Source organism: Oncorhynchus clarkii, chromosome 10 (genome assembly GCF_045791955.1).
Source record: "Oncorhynchus clarkii lewisi isolate Uvic-CL-2024 chromosome 10, UVic_Ocla_1.0, whole genome shotgun sequence".
Taxonomy (NCBI): Eukaryota; Metazoa; Chordata; class Actinopteri; order Salmoniformes; family Salmonidae; genus Oncorhynchus; species Oncorhynchus clarkii.
Genome location: NC_092156.1, coordinates 29,249,291 through 29,271,516, shown reverse-complemented (window position 1 = coordinate 29,271,516; position 22,226 = coordinate 29,249,291). Strand labels below are relative to the sequence as shown.

Genomic DNA, 22,226 nt, shown 5'->3' with positions numbered 1-22,226 from the left:
TTCCACTTGACAAGGGCACTTTAAATGGCAACATGGGCTCTACAATAATTTATGATTAAATGGTTTGCAGGCACAGCCATTTTGTTATTTTTGGAGAGAGCCCTTTCCCTTTTTGAAGGCCAATGTTAATGCAGTCATAGAAAGAACTCTGATGCACTCCCACGTAAAATGGCCATGTGAGGAAAGCCCTGAGGGAGCAAAGGCCTTGAATAAATGTGTGCATGTGTGCGTGTGTGTGTGTGTGTGTGTGTGTGTATGTGTGCGTGAGTTTTTGAAAGCTCGTGAGAGAGAGCTCAGTTCCAACATACTGATCCTCAAATATCCTTCAGTTTCTAGTTCCACTGAAAGTCTGTCTATTCCACAGTGAGTGTCTGCTAAAGGCTATGTTTTTGTTGCTCCCTCTTTTTCTGCACAACTTTTAGAGTTGGATGACGACAGATTGTGAGCTACCTGATATCCTACATCATCCTCCCCAGTGGAGGTGTTTGTTACATCCTGAGGGAGTCCTGGAAGACTAACAAGCAGACGGCATATTTGATGGACTATGAGGAAAACATCTGCTCTCTCTTGCTTTATTTGCGAGGAAGGAGACTGAAAACAACATAATAAAATAGAACAAATCAATCGATCAACTACATATGCACTCCCTTATCCTTAAATTAACCTTAGAGCAGACTTATAAAGTATAATCAAATCCAATGTTTGTCAAGTTCTTGTTGTGAATTAGTAAGTAAGGACATTTAGGCACCGTTGCTGCGTATTCCTCAGGATAACATGTTGCTAAAGCCCAGGGCGTTTCGACTGCAGTGTTTCCCAAACCTGTGGTGCATGTGGGTACCCCCGGGGATAAACAAGTCAGCGCCAAGGGGTACGTAAAATAGCCTACGGGGACTGACAATCTGTAATGGCAGACTTTGTTGCTTATTTTTCATGTATATTATTAAGCCATTTTTCTCAGTGTGATGATCCATAGGCCTATTTCATCAAAAAAAGCTCAAGTTAATTTACTTTCAGTTGAGTATTAACAATGTTTGTACCATGTTTTGTGCTGCTACCATGTTGTTTTGCTACCGTGTTGTTGTCATGTTGTGTTGCTACCATGCTACGTTGTTGTCTTAGGTCTCTCTTTATGTAGTGTTGTGTTGTCTCTCTTGTCGTGATGTGTGTTTTGTCCTATAGGAGGTCTTTTGCCTTTTGGTAGGCCGTCATTGTAAATAAGAATTGGTTCTTTACTGACTTGCCTAGTTAAATAATGGTTAAATAAAAAATAAATACATTTGCCAGAGATAAGCAGCAAAGAGATTGCTATTATGGCCAATAGCAATGGCTTAGAAGACACATTATTTATCATGGATGTAATGCAGAGAGCTGGTAGTTGCTCCTTCTCAGGTGCAGCACTTTACAGTTTTAAAATCCCTCTCAAACTGAAGACAGCTTTAAATTGTTTGTGATGTGTCAGCTATTGATTGCATATTTCTACATTATGTGGTTTTCTATAATGTGATCCAACATTCAGTGGTTCCATTGGGTTTGAGACTGAGAGAGTATTTGACAGGAGATGGCATCAGAAGTCAAGCAATAAAGATCAATGGCGTTTCCTCCTCTTGTTCGCTAGGGGGCGGTAAAGCCAATAGTTCGCCACAACAACCAAGCAGAACCTCTTCCACAGACAAAACCACTCTTTTGTTTATCCATCATGGCTGCCCCCCTAAGTGCAATATGAACGTAATCATGCCATGAAGTAACCTTGCGTTTCAGATAGTGTCACCGAAATATGTTGGAATTTCATCGATAACTCGGCAAGATAAGTTTATATCAAAAATGGCTTTCCGTGTGAGCATCTCGATTTTCCGAAAATCTGTATATTTTCCGAGAGTTTCTTTCAACATATCTGCGCCACTGTTAAATGTGTCACAGTTTCTCCGAACGGGTCAGTCATCTTCTACCTTATCTGTTTAGCTTTCTCTCAAATTTATAAGCGATCATATAAATGTAATAGCTTTTCCACCAACCAGAAATATATTTTATTTTGTCTGAAATAATACATGAACTGGAATGGTTCTGCAATAATGAGATTTTCTTGACAGCCATGCCTTATCCAGCTAGCTATTTATTTCATGTTGAGGAAATAACTCCATTGATGTCAGGTTACATACATTTCATTTAGCTATAATTATAATATATATTTTTATCTGATTCCTGCGACATTGTAAACTAGGCACAGCCGTTGCATCAGTTACCTGGCAGGGATACGCAGTGATGATGATATTCTCGATGTCTCTTTCTGTTGCTTTGGTTTAGGATGGGATGCCCGTTGTCCAGGGACCAATAATGGACAGGGTTTTTGCTTCACCCCCGCCTGTTTTATTACATCGGATGCGTTTTTGGGCAGACTGGCGAAAGGCAAAGCCGGCAGAGACAGATGACAGTCTTTATCACTATCCAGCCTCAGTTCCGCCCGACAGCGTTAATCACAACTTCTGCTGCTGCCTCGGAAAACAAAAGAGGGTTACCTCCGGGCATGGTAGTACAGTTGCTCTGTATGTAAATGCTGCGCACTGAATGTGCAGACTATAGTATGAATATTATTATGTTCCTGAATTCTGTAGATCTGGTTTATGTACCTCATATTTTACTCATATTTCTGATGTCAACCCCTAAACTCTTGTTTCAGCTAAGTAAATATCATGGCTGGTGAAGGATCCAGATCAACCAGAGAAATCAAAGGTTTTAAGAGTGGCCATTCCCCCCCAAATTCTGGCAAGTCCACACTGTCCAACCAACTGCTTGGCAGAAAGGTATTTCACTTTATTGTACTGGCCAGTTTCTTCAGTTTAAGCTATAAACATCATGGCATCAGTCAGCATGGAGTTTATTTTCCATTAACACCAGTTTCTTTGAACATGATCTCTTATAGGTGTTTGTTGTTTCCAAGAAAGTGCATACCACACGGTACCGTGCCCTCGGTGTTCTCACAGTAGATGACACAAGTGAGAATCACCTCTCAGACCATGCATTGCATTGAGCATAGCAGACATTTGGCAATTGTTCGTTATTTTATCAGTGCTGTGTTACATTATGTACAGTATCTGTCCAATATACAAACTTTATATTTATTAGATAACCACACTTATACAGTTGAAATCGGAAGTTTACATACACTTAGGTTGGAGTCACTTCTTCGGGATAGAGGGCAGCATTTTCACTTTTGAATAAATAGCATGCCCAATTTCAACTTCCTGCTACTCATCCCCAGAATATAAGATATGCATATTATTAGTAGATTTGGATAGAAAACACTCTGCAGTTTCTAAAACTGTTTGAATCTTGTCTGTGAGTATAACAGAACTTATGTAGCAGGAAAAACCCAGAGGACAAACCATTCAGATTTTTGTTTGTTTTGAGGTCACTGTCTATTCAATGAGTTTTCATTGGGAAACTAGAATTCTAAGGGACTTTCAAGCAGACAAGACTTTCAAGCAGTTCCTACCGCTTCCACTAGATGTCACCAGTCTTTAGAAATTGGTTGAGGTTATTACTTTGTGTAATGAAGAAGTACGGCCATCTTGAATGAGTGTCACGTTATGTGTACTGTTTGATAGTTGTGCAAGACCAGAAAGGTAGCGTTAGTTTGTTGTCTTCCTGTATGTTAAATTTGTTCATGAGTGCGCCACTGGAGCGAGACCTTTTCTTTCTCTCTTGTATTGAAAAGTTTACTGTCCAGTTGAAATATTAGCGATTATTTACTGTAAAAACAACCTGAGGATTGATTGCAAAAAACATTTGACATGTTTCTACGAACTTTACGGATACTATTTGGAATTTTCGTCTGCCCGTCGTGACCTGCACGAGCCTGTGGATTACTAAACAAAACGCGCCAACTAAATGGAGGTTTTTGGATATAAAGATAATCTTTATGGAACAAAACAAACATTTATTGTGTAACTGGGAGTCTCGTGAGTGCAAACATAACAATGCACTTGTGATTTCATGAAAATTAAATATTTGTAGTAATTTAATTTGAATTTGGCGCTCTGCAATTCACCGGACGTTGACGAAAATTATCCCGCTAAAGGGATCGGTGCTCCAAGAGGTTTTAAAACTCGTTTTTCAACCACTCCACAAATGTCTTGTAAACAAACTATTATTTATTTTTTTTTTTATTTTTTTTTTTACACCCCTTTTTCTCCCAAATTTCGTGGTATCCAATTGTTTAGTAGCTACTATCTTGTCTCATCGCTACAACTCCCATACGGGCTCGGGAGAGATGAAGGTTGAAAGTCATGCGTCCTCCGATACACAACCCACCAAGCCACACTGCGTCTTAACACAGCGCACATCCAAACCGGAAGCCAGCCGCACCAATGTGTCGGAGGAAACACCGTGCACCTGGCAACCTTGGTTAACGCGCACTGCGCCCGGCCCGCCACAGGAGTCACTGGTGTGCGATGAGACAAGGATATCCCTACCGGTCAAACCCTCCCTAACTCGGACGACGCTAGGCCAATTGTGCGTCGCCCCACGGACCTCCCGGTCGCGGCAGAGCCAGAGCACGAACCCACAGTCTCTGGTGGCACAGCTGGCGCTGTAGTACAGCGCCCTTAATAACCACTGCACCACCCGGGAGGCCAACAAACTAGTTTTTGCAAGTTGGTTAGGACATCTACAGTGGGGCAAAAAAGTATTTAGTCAGCCACCAATTGTGCAAGTTCTCCCACTTAAAAAGATGAGAGAGGCCTGTCATTTTCATCATAGGTACACTTCAACTATGACAGACAAAATTAGAGAGAAAAAATTCAGAAAATCACATTGTAGGATTTTTTATGAATTTATTTGCAAATTATGGTGGAAAATAAGTATTTGGTCAATAACAAAAGTTTAACTCAATACTTTGTTATATACCCTTTGTTGGCAATGACAGAGGTCAAACGTTTTCTGTAAGTCTTCGCAAGGTTTTCACACACTGTTGCTGGTATTTTGGCCCATTCCTCCATGCAGATCTCCTCTAGAGCAGTGATGTTTTGGGGCTATTGCTGGACAACATGGACTTTCAACTCCCTCCAAAGATTTTCTATGGGGTTGAGCTCTGGAGACTGGCTAGGCCACTCCAGGACCTTGAAATGCTTCTTATGAAGCCACTCCTTCGTTGCCCGGGCGGTGTGTTTGGGATCATTGTCATGCTGAAAGACCCAGCCACATTTCATCTTCAATGCCCTTGCTGATGGAAGGAGGTTTTCACTCAAAATCTCACGATACATTGCCCCATTCATTCTTTCCTTTACACGGATCAGTCGTCCTGGTCCCTTTGCAGAAAAACAGCCCCAAAGCATAATGTTTCCACCCCCATGCTTCACAGTAGGTATGGTGTTCTTTGGATGCAACTCAGCGTTCTTTGTCCTCCAAACACGACGAGTTGAGTTTTTACCAAAAAGTTATATTTTGGTTTCATCTGACCATATGACATTCTCCCAATGTTCTTCTGGATCATCCAAATGCTCTCTAGCAAACTTCAGACGGGCCTGGACATGTACTGGCTTAAGCAGGGGGACACGTCTGGCACTGCAGGATTTGAGTCCCTGGCGGCGTAGTGTGTTACTGATGGTAGGCTTTGTTACTTTGGTCCCAGCTCTCTGCAGGTCATTCACTAGGTCCCCCTGTGTGGTTCTGGGATTTTTGCTCACCGTTCTTGTGATCATTTTGACCCCACGGGTGAGATCTTGCGTGGAGCCCCAGATCGAGGGAGATTATCAGTGGTCTTGTATGTCTTCCATTTCCTTATAATTGCTCCCACAGTTGATTTCTTCAAACCAAGCTGCTTACCTATTGCAGATTCAGTCTTCCCAGCCTGGTGCAGGTCTACAATTTTGTTTCTGGTGTCCTTTGACAGCTCTTTGGTCTTGGCCATAGTGGAGTTTGGAGTGTGACTGTTTGAGGTTGTGGACAGGTGTCTTTTATACTGATAACAAGTTCAAACAGGTGCCATTAATACAGGTAACGAGTGAAGGACAGAGGAGCCTCTTAAAGAAGAAGTTACAGGTCTGTGAGAGCCAGAAATCTTGCTTGTTTGTAGGTGACCAAATACTTATTTTCCACCATAATTTGCAAATACATTCATTAAAAATCCTACAATGTGATTTTCTGGATTTTTTTCCCTCATTTTGTCTGTCATAGTTGAAGTGTAACTATGATGAAAGTTACAGGCCTCTCTCATGTTTTTAAATGGGAGAACTTGCACAATTGGTGGCTGACTAAATACTTTTTTGCCCCACTGTACTTTGTGCATGACACAAGTCATTTTTCCAACAATTGTTTACAGACAGATTATTTCACTTATAATTCACTGTATCACAATTCCAGTGGGTCAGAAGTTTACATACACTAAGTTGACTGTGCCTTTAAACAGCTTGGAAAATTCCTGAAAATGATGTCATGGCTTTAGAAGCTTCTGATAGGTCAATTGACATAATTTGAGTCAATTGGAGGTGTACCTGTGGATATATTTCAAGGCATACCTTCAATCTCAGTGCCTCTTTGCTTGACATCATGGGAAAATCAAAAGAAATCAGCCAAGACCACAGAAAAAAAATTGTAGACCTCCACAAGTCTGGTTCATCCTTGGGAGCAATTTCCAAACGTCTGAAGGTACCACGTTCATCTGTACAAACAATAGTACGCAAGTATAAACACCATGGGACCATTCAGCCATCATACCGCTCAGGAAGGAGACGCGTTCTGTCTCCTATAGATGAACGTACTCTGGTGTGAAAAGTGCAAATCATTCCCAGAACAATAGCAAAGGACCTTGTGAAGATGCTGGAGGAAACAGGGGCAACAGTATCTATATCCACAGTAAACGAGTCCTATATCGACATAACCTGAAAGGCCGCTCAGCAAGGAAGAAGCCACTGCTCCAAAACCGCCATAAAAAAAACAGACTACGGTTTGCAACTGCACATGGGAACAAAGATCGTACTTTTTGGAGAAATGTCCTCTGGTCTGATGAAACAAAAAATGGCCATAATGGCCATAAAGACCATCGTTATGTTTGGAGGAAAAAGGGGGAGGCTTGCGAGCTGAAGTACACCATCCCAACCGTGAAGCACGGGGGTGGCAGCATCATGTTGTGGGGGTGCTTTGCTGCAGGAGGGACTGATGCACTTCACAAAGTAGATGGCATCATGAGGGAGGACAATTATGTGGATATATTGAAGCAAAATCTCAAGACATCAGTCAGGAAGTTAAAGCTTTGTCGCAAATGAGTCTTCCAAATGGACAATGTCCCCAAGCATACTTCCAAAGTTGTGGCAAAATGGCTTAAGGACAACAAAGTCAAGGTATTGGAGGCCATCACAAAGCCCTGACCTCAATCCTATAGAAAATCTGTGGGCAGAACTGAAAAAGCTTGTGCAAGCAAGGAAGCCTACAAATCTGACTCAGTTACACCAGCTCTGTCAGGAGGAATGGGCCAAAATTCACCCAACTTATTGTGGGAAGCTTGTGGAAGGCTACCTGAAATGTTTGACCCAAGTTAAACAATTTTAAAGGCAATGTTACCAAATACTAATTGAGTTTATGTAAAACATTTACACACTGGGAATGTGATGAACGAAATAAAAGCTGAAATAAATCATTCTCTCTACTATTATTCTGACATTTCACATTCTTAAAAGAAAGAGGTGATCCTAACTGACCTAAGATAGGGACATTCTACTAGGATAAAATGTCAGGAATTGTGAAAAACTGAGTTTACATGTATTTGGCTGAGGTGTATGTAAACTTCCGACTTCAACTGTACATGTATACTTATACATTCTCTCTAGATTTTACTGGACACTCCTGGACTCACTACACCTTCAAAAGTCAAGAGGTGATTTGTTACACCGGTTTCATTACTGTGGTATTGCAGTGCATAAAATGAAATAGGCAAATCTCCAACGGGCTATTTATCTTCTCCACAGGCACCAGCTGGAGAAGTCTCTCCTTGAGGATCCTTGGAATTTAGTCAAGGAAGCTGACCGTGGTACTGCACGATTCTTCACTTTTTGCAACTTTTCGGGCACACAGATGATTGCTGTAAGGCTATTGCTTTTCAGACAGTCTAGTCTATGCTTTTTAAACAATATGTGGCCCCACACATTTTGCAATTCCTTTGAAATAAAATATTTTTGGGCAAATGACAATGCACTGCATTGTGTTTAGGTCCTCTTCTTGTTGTTATCTCTTCAGTGGTGATAATGGTGGATGTGTCGGACAAGTGGGCCTGCAACAAGCTAGACTTTGAGGTCCTGAAATGCCTGACCCAGTACCCAGGTGTCCCAGCAGTCCTAGTTCTCAATAAGGTACTTCTCTATTTATATAGCAGACACATGCAAACCTCATCCTCTCTCCATGGCCTCATCTTAAATATGCACTGAGGTGAGATTGTGGTTGTCATATGATATAATGCATTATTAGCATGTAATATACTAGGAACTGTCTACTACATATGAATTGTTACATGAACCCTCTACTGTGTGTATGGCACAGGTTGGCTCGCTGAAGAGCAGGTTGTTGGAGGTTGTTGGAGATTACAGCAGATCTGACATGTGGAGTGGTGAATGGGCGGAAGCTGCAGGTCCGCAGTGTGATCAAGCCCCCCTGGGCTGAGAGGAGGACGGACAGGGAGACCAGGACACCAGGGTCTGGAGATGAGGGTGAGCCAGGTGGTGATGTGGCTCCTCATGAGGGCAGTGAGGCCCAGTCGTGGCTGAGTAAAGAGCAGCTGAGAGCTCTGAAGACCCAACAGGGCAGGGCCCACTTCAAGGATGTCTTCATGCTCTCTGCTGTGGATAGAGAGGATGTGGAGACACTGAATGTGATGGTAGCTTATGCTCATATACAGACTAGAAGCAAATCTGATACCAAGTAGACAAGTACACTCACTGTGGAATAATTAAAGTTCTTTAAAACCCATGGAAAGCAATTGCGTCTATGTTGATGTGTGACAACTAATATTGCTATTGACATCATGTCTGTCTGTCCTACATAGGTACCTAGTAGTAGGGTCAAAGCCTGGTTCTTGGCAATACCACTGTGACGTTCTGACTGACTCCTGAGGAGGTCTGCACCAACACTGCCAGAGAGAAAACTACCTGCCCTCCAGGACACCTATACCACCTGATGTCACAGGAAGGCTATAAAGATCATTAAGGACAACAACCACCCGAGCCACTGCCTGTTCACCCCGCTATCATCCAGAATGCAAGGTCAGTACAGGTGCATCAAAGCAGGGACCGAGAGACTGAAAAACAGCTTCTATCTCAAGGCCATCATACTGTTAAACAGCCACCACTAACATTAAGTGGCTGCTGCCAACACACTGACTCAACTCCAGCCACTTTAATAATGGGAATTGATGGAAATTGATTACTCATCTCATATGTATATGTATATACTGTAATCTATATCATCTACTGCATCTTTATGTAATACATGTATTACTAGCCACTTTAAACTATGCCACTTTGTTTACTCATCTCATATGTACAGTGGGGCAAAAAAGTATTTAGTCATCCACCAATTGTGCAAGTTCTCCCGCTTAAAAAGATGAGTGAGGCCTGTAATTTTCATCATAGGTACACTTTAACTATGACAGACAAAATTAGAAAAAAATCCAGAAAATCACATTGTAGGATTTTTAATGAATTTATTTGCAAATTATGGTGGAAAATAAGTATTTGGTCAATAACAAAAGTTTAACTCAATACTTTGTTATATACCCTTTGTTGGCAATGACAGAGGTCAAACGTTTTCTGTAAGTCTTCACAAGGTTTTCACACACTGTTGCTGGTATTTTGGCCCATTCCTCCATGCAGATCTCCTCTAGAGCAGTGATGTTTTGGGGCTATTGCTGGACAACATGGACTTTCAACTCCCTCCAAAGATTTTCTATGGGGTTGAGATCTGGAGACTGGCTAGGCCACTCCAGGACCTTGAAATGCCTCTTACGAAGCCACTCCTTCGTTGCCCGGGCGGTGTGTTTGGGATCATTGTCATGCTGAAAGACCCAGCCACGTTTCATCTTCAATGCCCTTGCAGGTGGAAGGAGGTTTTCACTCAAAATCTCACGATACATGGCCCCATTCATTCTTTCCTTTACACGGATCAGTCGTCCTGGTCCCTTTGCAGTAAAACAGCCTCAAAGCATGATGTTTCCAACCCCATGCTTCACAGTAGGTATGGTGTTCTTTGGATGCAAGCATTCTTTGTCCTCCAAACACAACGAGTTGAGTTTTTACCAAAAAGTTATATTTTGGTTTCATCTGACCATATGACATTCTCCCAATCTTCTTCTGGATCATCCAAATGCTATCTAGCAAACTTCAGACGGGCCTGGACATGTACTGGCTTAAGCAGGGGGACACGTCTGGCACTGCAGGATTTGAGTCCCTGGCGGCGTAGTGTGTTACTGATGGTAGGCTTTGTTACTTTGGTCCCAGCTCTCTGCAGGTCATTCACTAGGTCCCCCCGTGTGGTTCTGGAATTTTAACCCCCCCCCCCCCCAAAAAATGCTAACATCCCCTGTTATTGTCATGGTGAGAGGTTAGCATGTCTTGGGGGTACAATATTTGTGCTTTCTCACTCATCATTATTTACGATTCATTCAGGATTATCCGTAATCATGGTAGCATCCACATTTATTAACAATAAAAGTGACTCCAAAATGACACAATACATGATTTACCATTAATTTCTATTGGGCACAAACTAATCTGAAACACAACCAAAACAAAGAGCAAATGCATCCAACAAATGTGTAGAGTCATTGCGTGCTATGTATATGGGAACAAATACCTAACTTTTTACTACTTTAATACACATGTACAGTTGAAGTCGGAAGTTTACATACACCTTAGCCAAATACATTTAAACTCAGTTTTTCACAATTCCTGACATTAAAATCCTAGTAAAAATTCCCTGTCTTAGGTCAGTTAGGATCACCACTTTATTTGAATAATGTGAAATGGCATAATAATAGTAGAAATAATTATTTATTTCAGCTTTTATTACTTTCATCACATTCCCAGTGAGTCAGAAGTTTACATACACTCAATTAGTATTTGGTAGCTATTTTGCCACAACTTTGGAAGTATGCTTGGGGTCGTTGTCCGTTTGGAAGACCCATTTGAGACCAAGCTTTAGCTTCCTCACTGATGTCTTGAGATGTTGCTTCAATATATCCACATAATTGTCCTTCCTTATCATGCCATATATTTTGTGAAGTGCATCAGTCCCTCCTGTAGCAAAGCACCCACACAACATGATGCTGCCACCCCCATTCTTCACGGTTGGGATGGTGTTCTTCGGCTTGCAAGCCTCCCCCTTTTTCCTCCAAACATAATGATGGTCATTATGGCCAAACAGTTCTATTTTTGTTTCATCAGACCAGAGGACATTTCTCCAAAAAGTACAACCTTTGTCCCCATGTGCAGTTGCAAACTGTAGTCTGTCTTTTTTATGGCGGTTTTAGAGCAGTGGCTTCTTCCTTGCTGAGCGGCCTTTCAGGTTATGTCAATATAGGACTCGTTGTACTGTGGATATAGAGACTTTTGTACCTGTTTCCTCCAGCATCTTCACAAGATCCTATGCTGTTGTTCTGGGATTGATTTGCACTTTTCACACCAAAGTACGTTCATCTCTAGGAGACAGAACGCGTCTCCTTACTGAGCGGTTTGACGGCTGTGTGGTCCCATGGTGTGTATACTTGCATACTATTGTTTGTACAGATGAACGTGGTACATTCAGGAGTTTGGAAATTGCTCCCAAGGATGAACCAGACTTGTGGAGGTCTACAATTGTTTTTCTGAGGTCTTGGCTGAATTTTTTTGATTTTACCACGATGACAAGAAAAGAGGCACTGAGTTTGAAGGTAGGCCTTGAAATACATCCACAGGTACACCTCCAATTGACTCAAATTATGTCAATTGACCTATCAGAAGCTTCTAAAGCCATAACATAATTTTCTGGAATTTTCCAAGCTGTTTAAAGGCACAGTCAACTTAGTCTATGTAAACATCTGACCCACTGGAATTGTGATACAGTGAATTATAAATGAAATAATCTGTCTGTAAACAATTGTTGGAAAAATTACATGTGTCATGCATAAAGTAGATATCCTAACCGACTTGCAAAAACTATAGTTTGTTAATTAACAACAAATTTGTGGAGTGATTGAAAAAATAGTTTTAATGACTCCAACCTAAGTGTATGTAAACTTCCGACTTCAACTGTAAGTGAATTTGGTCCAATACTTTTGCTCCCATAAAATGGGGGGACTATGTACAAAAAGTGGTGTAATTTATATACGGTATGGATTAAAATAAATGGATGAAAAAAAACTAAAATAAAAATGACAGTCTGCCCTTTAACTTCATAATCATTGTTTGGAGTACAGAGCCAAAAGAAGAAAAAATACTTCACTGTCCCAATAATTACGGATGATGCTGTATATGTCCCCTGTTGTGAAACATGTCAATGACACCCCCACCAACCTAACTACCCAGTTACTAATGAACATGTGAGAAGCCATCAGTGGAAGAAGATAAAGACAAGAAGGAGAGAAGCAACTGGAACTTTCTCGCAGACGGATAGTGGTTCCATGCTCTATGTGTGTGGCCTTTCACACAGGCCTGTCGATGTGTCGACAGATAGTTCATCTGAACCGGCTGTTTTTGACTTCTTCCCCTCCCCCCTTACATCACTATGGTACATTCCCATAGTGATTCTACAGCTTGCTTTTACATGACATCTCTGTCAGGTTTGGAGTCAATTCCATTTCTATTCAGTTAGGAAGTAAACTGAACATTTCAATTTCGGTTCCGAGCAACAAGGGAAATTGGAATAGCAATTTCAATGTGCTTCCTGAATTGACTGAATTGAAATGGAATTGACCCCAACTCTGATCTGTATCCTGTCACAACCATTTCCCCCTAATGTTTAAGAGATGAAGCTGCTCAGCTATGTGTCCTCTGACTGATGATTACATGTGTAGATTAACTGTTTTTTCAGACTCTTTAGCTTCAAGTCACTATACCTGGAGTTCTTTAGCCTGTAATAACTTGTAAATATTTGAGCATACTCCTTTTTAAACCATACTTTTTTCATGTCAGACAGACTGGATGAATGTTAGTCTATATCTGCAGTGGTGCAGCAGTGCTCAGTGATGTAAACTTGATCCCTGCACCAGACTACTCTCGTTTTCATTCAGTTAAGTGAATGATGACAGAGTTGAAAGTCATTGATTTACTGTATATTTGGTTGTTAGGACCGAGTGAATATTACAGTATAAATTCTTCTTATCTGCTGTAGTAACTGGGGTCCTCTTGTGGACTTAAAACATTGGCATTATATTGAAATGCATGCTCATATTAATATAATGTATTTCCTTTTGTGTTTTTTTATTTCTCCCGGTGACAGAAAATGGTGATTGGCCAGGCTGGTCAGATGGTTGCCAGGATTACCAGAGAGGCTGGAGAGGACCTTAGCACTGTGTTCCTCAGGGAGGTCAAGCTGAGGCTCTCAGTGAAGGTGAAGAATTGAAGAGGATTATGGGAAACAGAGTATTGTGATCATCTGGGGCAAACACAGTATTATGGTGGCCTAGTGTGTTGGAAATTAACATTGTTGGACTCTACGGATTCTTTGGACACTATACTCAGTGAAAGATCTGACTGGTTTCTATTGCTTGACTGTGGACAGACCTACAGCTGAACTGTGCTGCTGAGAGCTTGTGAGTGCTCATCGTGAGTCAGCTATTAAGAGTTAATGGAAACACAGAGTGACAGCTCTCTCCCCTTGAACTTGTTCTCAGCCTTTTCTACAGTCACTTCTCTCAAGGGTCATCATACTGTATTCTTGCATAAGCATTGCTCTTGAGTAAAGGATGACTTGTGTATATTTTTGCATATATATTTTCCACAGGTTTGTCTTTCAGAGCTTCTGTAACATATTATCTTGTAATTATAATTTTACCTCTCACCTCTGTTATTTAAATGGATATATTTTGGTGTGTGTGTGGTGAGGAGAACTGTGAAAAGGTTTTTGTTTTATTTTAGGCTACCAGAACCTTTCCCTTGGCAGTAGACCTCTGCCTCACCTGGCCCTGTGATGATTGAACTGGGAGTAGCACAGTCACGTTCTGTTTGTCGAATGTCCCTGTTGTGCTATCCACCCCCTGTCTCTCTCCTCTCACTCTTCTCTCTCTGTCAGCTGACAATAGCATTGCTGTCCCCTCAAGCCTTGATTTCATATTTTTCCTCGCTAGCTCTCTTTCTATCTTTCCTTCTTATTCTCTCTCTCAAAGCAAAACCCCTGAGGACTGAATTGTTTCTCTTTAATGGAATTCAAAATTGAGTGCTAACCTGCTGGTAGTAAAATGGAGCGCTGACCTGCTGGTAAAATAGAGTGCTAACCTGCTGGTAAAATAGAGTGCTAACCTGCTGGTAGTAAAATAGAGTGCTGACCTGCTGGTAAAATAGAGTGCTAACCTGCTGGTAGTAAAATAGAGTGCTGACCTGCTGGTAGTAAAATAGAGTGCTGACCTGCTGGTAAAATAGAGTGCTGACCTGCTGGTAAAATAGAGTGCTAACCTGCTGGTAGTAAAATAGAGTGCTAACCTGCTGGTAGTAAAATAGAGTGCTAACTTGCTGGTAGTAAAATAGAGTGCTAACCTGCTGGTAAAATGGAGTGCTAACCTGCTGGTAAAATGGAGTGCTAACCTGCTGGTAAAATGGAGTGCTAACCTGCTGGTAAAATAGAGCGCTAACCTGCTGGTAAAATAGAGTGCTAACCTGCTGGTAAAATAGAGTGCTAACCTGCTGGTAAAATGGAGTGCTAACCTGCTGGTAAAATGGAGCGCTAACCTGCTGGTAAAATGGAGCGCTATCCTGCTGGTAAAATGGAGAGCTAACCTGCTGGTAAAATCAGATAATGGTAATTTGGTTCATTTCTCCCCCTCCCTGTAAGTTTGCTCTATGGGCTGTCACTATCCAGGCTATCTTGATGAAAAACAAGTGTGTGCCCTGTGGCCTAAAGCAAGGCCAAAGAGAGAGAGCTGATAAAGAGAGGGAGGGCTGGGGTGTCTCAATGAAGAGAGAGAGTGAGACTGTGAGAAGAAGAGGGGGGAGAGAGAGGGCTGTCTCAGTTCTCTCTGTCTACAGAAACAGCTGCTCTCCATTGATTACACTGACAGTTACACTCCTAACAACCGGATGTTTAGTGCAGAATACTAGAGGTAATCTTCAATTAGACAAACCAACTGCTTTTAAAAAGGTGTACACTGCAAGGAGTATATGAAATGATAAATAAAAAACAGAATAATAATATGTATGCTTTCATACAATTTCATATGTGTAACCTGTCAATGCATTGAGGTGGTAACCTTGGTACAGTATTTAACATTCAGAGTGAGATGTACACCAAGATATTGATAGTCATTCTTTGGTTTTTATTTTTAAACATTATTTCACAAGTCAACAAACATCTTACAATATCAAAATCAGCTCTTAAACACAACTTTGGCTCTTGGTATCACTAAGGTGTTGTAATCAAATGCGATTTCTTGCAAGGAAGATGAGACCAGTCCACCAGTTTTAAGTTTCCTTTAATGCAACTCCAGATGACATTGAGAAGCAGCATTAGAACCCTTACCATTACTAAAACTCAGTAATGGTAACGGTTTGAGTGCCACCCTCTAGCTTCCAACCGCCAGCAGCATCCGTCCATGTGTGTACTATTGTAGCTATGATATTGAGAGGCGTCAATAGAACCCTTACCATTGCTAAAACTCAGTAATGGTAACGGTTAGATTGCCACCGTCTAGCTTCCAACCGTCAACAGCTTGTGTGTGTGGTGATAGTATCCGGAGGGGGAATGAGACCCTGGATAGTACATCATCTATACTGTAGTGTCACCATAACGAACTTACAGTATATGATGATATCCTGTCCAGGATACAAGACTAACGAACAATGTCCCATGATGACATTGCCTAAATGAATAAACCTGTTGGGGAGAGAATTATGGATATTACATATTAAATAAATACACAAACAAATATGTACAGAAACAGGGTTGAGTCTATATGTTATCAATGTGTATTAACATATTCTGAGAAGTCAACCACCCAAGGAATGAATACAATATGCATGCTATATTACAGAATGATATTTTCTCAAGACAACAAATTCACGCATGATCCACATCAATTTCTTAATCAAATCTATTGAAGTCCTATTGCAAGACTAACCAAGTTCAGGTCCCACATTGCATTATATACCGATACCATGTACATGAGTTTTATTTTTGTAATTGCTTGTAGTTAACTAAAAGAAACCACTTGCAGAGCATCTTAATAGAGGACTTTCTCTACCACTAAACATCAGCTCTCTCCCCTAATTATCCCCTTCAAATGAAGCCCAATTGACAACTTCAGAGGTTTAGCGTGACTGGGTTAAGTGATCAAAACGTCTGTACATTTCACATAGTGGGCCTTTAAATGTTCACCTCACCTCCATGTCTGGTCTGTCTGCGTTGTCCTCTCTCTTGAAGAAAAAAGTGTTAATTAAGGGCATTGGTTGTTTTCTATTACCACGCTGCTCTGGTTTACAACAGCCAGCACGTCTCCAACCCTACCACATTGTTCACAGACTCATGACAGCTCGCAAAGGTCTCCTTTAAGGCCACCAGTTCATTTGCATATGGCGATGACATCAGAGCTGTGGCCCCCTTATCTATCATGCTCTGGGTCTTGTCCTGTTTGCCTCTGATCTAATGATGTGCCCCACCCCTTCTAATCAGACCCCAAACAGTTTTGCAACATCAGGTGTTTGACATCTCGTCTGACACCCCTCCATGCCCCCGTACACACCCATTCCAAAGCAAGTTTTTCTTAAGAAATATTTTTCTCCAGTTTTTTGGCCTTATTTTGGCAGATTTATTTCCAGCTTCCATTTTAAAAGGTGTTTTGTTTAACAAATTGTCTGTCTCTTTTGTCAACATTCAAACTCACCCAAGCAAACATTGCCTATTGTTCAAACATTACCTCCACTGAACTGATTATTGAAGTCACTGAATAATTAAACATTATGACCTTAAGTGTACATCCTAAGAAACAGCCAACTTAAATCTTTCAAAAATGTGTTTGGACACACCTACTAATTTCAGGGTTTTTCATTATATTTACTATTTTCTACATTGTAGAATAATAGTGAAGACATCAAAACTATGAAATAACACATATGGAATCATGTAGTAACAAAAAAGTGTTAAACAAATCAAAATATATTGTATATTTTAGATTCTTCAAAGTAGCCACCCTTTGCCTTGATGACAGCTTTGCACACTCTTGGCATTCTCTCAAACAGCTTTTAATGTTTTATTTTATTTAACCTTTATTTAACTAGGCAAATCAGTTAAGAACAAATTCTTATTTACAATTGACAGCTTTATGAGGAATGCTTTTCCAACAGTCTTGAAGGAGTTCTCACATATGCTGAGCACTTGTTGTCTCCTTTTTCTTCACTCTGCTGTCCAACTCATCCCAAACCATCTCAATTGGGTTGAGGCCGGATGACTGTGGAGGCCAGGTCATCTGATTCAGCACTCCATCACTCTCCTTGGTCAAATAGCAATTATACAGCCTGGGGGTGTATTTTGGACCATTGTCCTGTTGAAAAACAAATGATAGTCCCAAAAAACTCAAACCAGATGGGATGGCGTATCACTGCAGAATGCTGTGGTATCCATGCTGGTTAAGTGTGCCTTGAATTCAAAATAAATAACTGACAGTGTCATCAGCAAAGTACCATCACACCTCCTCCTCCATGCTTCACGGTGGGAACCCCACATGCGGAGATCATCCATTCACAAAGACACAGCGGTTGGAACCAAAAATCAAAACTTTGGATTTATCAGACCAAAGGACAGATTTCCACCGGTCTAATGTCCATTGCTCATGTTTCATGGCCCAAGTAAGTCTCTTCTTCGTATTGGTGTCCTTTAGTAGTGGTTTCTTTGCAGAAATTCGATCATGAAGGCCTGATTCACGCAGCCTCCTCTGAACAGTTGATGTTGAGATGTGTCTGTTACTTGAACTCTGTGAAGCATTTATTTGGGCTGCAATTTCTGAGGTGCAGTTAACTCTAATGAACTTATCCTCTGCAGCAGAGGTAACTGGGGGTCTTCCTTTCCTGTGGCGGTCCTCATGAGAGCCAGTTTCATTATAGCGCTTGATGGTTTTTGCGACTGCACTTGAAAAAACTTTCAAAGTTCTTGAAATTTTCCGGATTTACTGACCTTCATGTCTTAAAGTAATGATTGACTGTTTCTCTGTTTAGTTAAGCTGTTCTTGCCATAATATGGACTTGGTATTTTACCAAATAGGGCTATCTTCTGTATAGCACCCCTACCTTGTCATAACACAACGCATTAAGAAGGAAAGACATTTCACAAATGAACTTTTAACAAGGCACACCTATTAATTGAAAAGAATTTCAGCTGAAGCTGGTTGAGAAAATGTCAAGAGTGTGCAAACCTGTCATCAAGGCAAAGGGTGGCTACTTTGAAGAATCTCAAATATAACATATATTTTGATTTGTTTAATACTTTTTTGGTTACAACATGATTCCATATGTGTTATTTCATAGTTGTGATGTCTTCACTATTATTCTACAATGTAGAATTCTGCTTTTCTTTTCTTAGTCAACCTTGTGTTCTTTTTCTTTGTTCTTGAACGTAGCTCTGTTTCTTTGTGTTCTGGAACGTAGCCCTGTCTTTCATTGTTTTCACCTGTGATTGTTTCTCACCTGGTCTCATCAGCTCCCTAGTTAGTTCAGTTCTTTCTGTTTGTATGGTTGTGAGGTATTGCTTGTTTTTGACTGCCTACCTGTGTTTGACCATTGCCTGCATGTGACCCCCGATAAGCAAAGGCTTAATAAACATCTGACGCACTCTGCACGTAAATCTACACCCTTTTCTCCCTGAGTATTCATTACAAAAATAAAGAAAAACCCTGTTATGAGTAGGTGTGTCCAAACCTTTGACTGGTACTGTATAATAATTTACAGTTCTTCCCCACTACAAATACCTTATAGTTCACATCATGGCAAATGCAATCAATTGTGTTTTAGATGTTGACTACAAAGGAAAGGGTATCCGACTATCAGCAGCTGATTTCAACTGAATATTATGCAATGACTCTTCTTGATGTAAATGTTAGTGGTTTGAATCATCTACATATCAAACATAACTGCAACCATCTTTCTGGAGCATTCATTGTGGTTGGCATATTTTCTGGCACAATATTTGTATCATATTTCAACAAAATTGAAATAAATTTGTATGATGCACGTGGGAGGTGTCGGGTGACACGGTTTGGGGTGAGGACAGAGGTGGGGGCGACAACTTAGCCCAGTTACTGTGGAAACAGGCTCCCCAGTTTGGGCGGGGGACCAAGGGGGTGTGAGTGGTCGGGTTGATCCTACAGATAAAGACGTAAGCAGGCCTATCTGGGCGGCACCATTGAGGTGCCTGGTGTCCCTCCAACTCTTTATCAGCAAAGAGTTGGAGGGACACCAGGCACCAGGGAAATAAATGGAGATTTCTGGTTTCAGAGCTGGTCATGGGTGCACCTCAGCCACGCTCAAGGTCATAAACGATATCTTAACCGCCATCGATAAGAAACAATACTGTGCAGCCGTATTCATTGACCTGGCCAAGGCTTTCGACTCTGTCAATCACCACATCCTCATCGGCAGACTCGATAGCCTTGTTTTCTTAAATGATTGCCTCGCCTGGTTCACCAACTACTTCTCTGATAGAGTTCAGTGTGTCAAATCGGAGGGCCTGTTGTCCGGGCCTCTGGCAGTCTCTATGGGGGTGCCACAGGGTTCAATTCTTGGCCGACTCTCTTCTCTGTATACATCAATGATGTCGCTCTTGCTGCTGGTGAGTCTCTGATCCACCTCTACGCAGACGACACCATTCTGTATACTTCTGGCCCTTCTTTGGACACTGTGCTAACAACCCTCCAGACGAGCTTCAATGCCATACAACTCTCCTTCCGTGGCCTCCAACTGCTCTTAAATACAAGTAAAACTAAATGCATGCTCTTCAACCGATCGCTGCCTGCACCTGCCCGCCCGTCCAGCATCACTACTCTGGACGGTTCTGACTTAGAATATGTGGACACCTACAAATAACTAGGTGTCTGGTTAGACTGTAAACTCTCCTTCCAGACTCACATCAAACATCTCCAATCCAAGGTTAAATCTAGAATCGGCTTCCTATTTTGCAACAAAGAATCCTTCACTCATGCTGCCAAACATACCCTCGTAAAACTGACCATCCTACTGATCCTCGACTTCGGGCGATGTCATTTACAAAATAGCCTCCAATACCCTACACATTGGATGCAGTCTATCACAGTGTCATCCATTTTGTCACCAAAGCCCCATATACTACATACCACTGCGACCTGTACGCTCTCGTTGGCTGGCCCTCGCCTCATACTCGTCGCCAAACCCACTGGCTCCAGGTCATCTACAAGACCCTGCTAGGTAAAGTCCCCCCTTAACTCAGCTCGCTGGTCACCATAGCAGCACCCACCTGTAGCACACGTTCCAGCAGGTATATCTCTCTGGTCACCCCCAAAACCAATTATTCCTTTGGCCGCCTCTCCTTCCAGTTCTCTGTTGCCAATGACTGGAACGAACTACAAAAATCTCTGAAGCTGGAAACACTTATCTCCCTCACTAGCTTTAAGCACCAGCTGTCAGAGCAGCTCACAGATTACTGCACCTGTACATAGCCCATCTATAATTTAGCCCAAACAACTACCTCTTCTCCTAATGTATTTATTTATTTTGCTCCTTTGCACCCCATTATTTCTATTTCTACTTTGCACATTCTTCCACTGCAAATCTACCATTCCAGTGTTTTACTTGCTATATTGTATTTACTTCACCACCATGGCCTTTCTTTTGCCTTTACCTCCCTTATCTCACCTCATTTGCTCACATCGTATATAGACTTATTTTTCTACTGTATTATTGACTGTATGTTTGTTTTACTCCATGTGTAACTCTGTGTTGTTGTATGTGTCGAATTGCTTTGCTTTATCTTGGCCAAGTCGCAATTGTAAATGCGAACTTGTTCTCAACTTGCCTACCTGGTTAAATAAAGGTGAAATAAAAATAAATAAAAACATTTTTTTTTTTTTTTACAGCGCATTCAAATCAAAATGTATTTCTGCGGCCAGCCAGACATTGAAGAGCAGGAGGACAAAAACATAATTTATTTAAGTTTGGAATTAAAAATAATAATAATATAGATTTGCTTTACTTTGTAAAAATGCAATTTCACATTTCACATCTAAATCAGACTAAATTTGCTTTATAGACATTCATATAAATGTTCTGTAATGTTCTGATTTACCTCTACATAACATATGAGCAGAAGAGCAGAACATGAGTCTCCAGTCCATACAAGTTCTGTGTAGGCCCTCTTCATATGCTGGGATAAGAGATTTGTAAGTTCTCTCAAATACGTATTTCATATGTAGAATGATTTATCCATTCCTAATGATAATTTAAAATATTATTTAATCATACAACCACATTAATAATTTCACCCTCCTGCCTTGAAGACCAAAGACAACTATATATTTTTGTGACATGATTTACTACATTAGAGAAGCTCAGAAGTGTTTAGATATTTTTGGTATAATGATGATATTTATCATAACCAAGCCACATCTCAAAGAGCCAGGCCATCCCCGTAGAGCAGAATCGTTACAGATCGTTACTTAGGGAGCAAGGTGTCACTCGACACACACCTCTGCATTGACACTCCCCTGCCTTCTGTCCTGTGTCTGTCTGGTCAGCCAGTATAATAAAGGAGCCAGGACCAGCTTCCTGTAGTAATGGCCGGCCAAACTGCCAAACTGCCCAGGTGATTAGCACCTGGCCTGGGAGTTGAGGGTTTTGAAGTTGGGAAACCCCAATGCCTCACTGCCTATACTGAACACCAACCTCCCCCTCCCTGCTCCCTTCTTTTCACACAACAACATGTAGGCTACTCTAAACTGTGTAAAGATCAAAGTGGGGTTCTGATTGATGTTCCAACACTTAACACACACACACACATACACACCTCTTTCTTCTTCCATATGGGAGGGAAAGGTATAGGGG

At 41.3% G+C, this 22,226-nt stretch overlaps 1 protein-coding gene and 1 long non-coding RNA gene across 4 annotated transcripts; one reads left to right on the top strand and one right to left on the bottom strand.

The window, feature by feature from the left end:
- The first annotated feature begins 1,685 nt into the window (after window positions 1–1,685).
- LOC139418238 (Era-like 12S mitochondrial rRNA chaperone 1) lies at window positions 1,686–15,478 on the top strand. Of its 3 annotated transcripts, none has more exons than XM_071167536.1 (8): window positions 1,686–1,930; window positions 2,302–2,798; window positions 7,821–7,867; window positions 7,959–8,020; window positions 8,227–8,339; window positions 8,527–8,693; window positions 9,029–9,245; window positions 13,456–15,478. In XM_071167536.1, the coding sequence occupies exons 2-6, from the start codon at window positions 2,688–2,690 to the stop codon at window positions 8,644–8,646; spliced, it is 453 nt and encodes a 150-aa protein (XP_071023637.1). In that variant the 5' UTR covers window positions 1,686–1,930; window positions 2,302–2,687; the 3' UTR covers window positions 8,647–8,693; window positions 9,029–9,245; window positions 13,456–15,478. The 3 variants fall into 3 exon arrangements, with proteins under 3 accessions (XP_071023637.1, XP_071023638.1, XP_071023636.1); XM_071167537.1 differs by adding an exon at window positions 2,918–2,990 and having other exon boundaries at window positions 8,527–9,245; XM_071167535.1 differs by having other exon boundaries at window positions 8,527–9,245.
- On the bottom strand, window positions 15,462–16,671 carry LOC139418240 (uncharacterized). Its single transcript, XR_011635290.1, has 2 exons — window positions 16,548–16,671; window positions 15,462–16,041 (listed from the first exon to the last, which is right to left on the bottom strand). It is a non-coding gene; the product is annotated as an uncharacterized lncRNA (long non-coding RNA).
- Between the last annotated feature and the right edge of the window lie 5,555 nt (window positions 16,672–22,226).

Coding starts and splice junctions, on each gene's coding strand:
- LOC139418238 (XM_071167536.1), top strand. CDS start 2,688: ATGGCTGGTGAAGGATCCAGATCAACCAGAGAAATCAAAGGTTTTAAG. Junction 8,021..8,226: donor AGTCAAGGAAGCTGACCGTG/GTACTGCACGAT, acceptor TTATCTCTTCAG/TGGTGATAATGGTGGATGTG. Junction 8,340..8,526: donor CAGTCCTAGTTCTCAATAAG/GTACTTCTCTAT, acceptor TGTATGGCACAG/GTTGGCTCGCTGAAGAGCAG.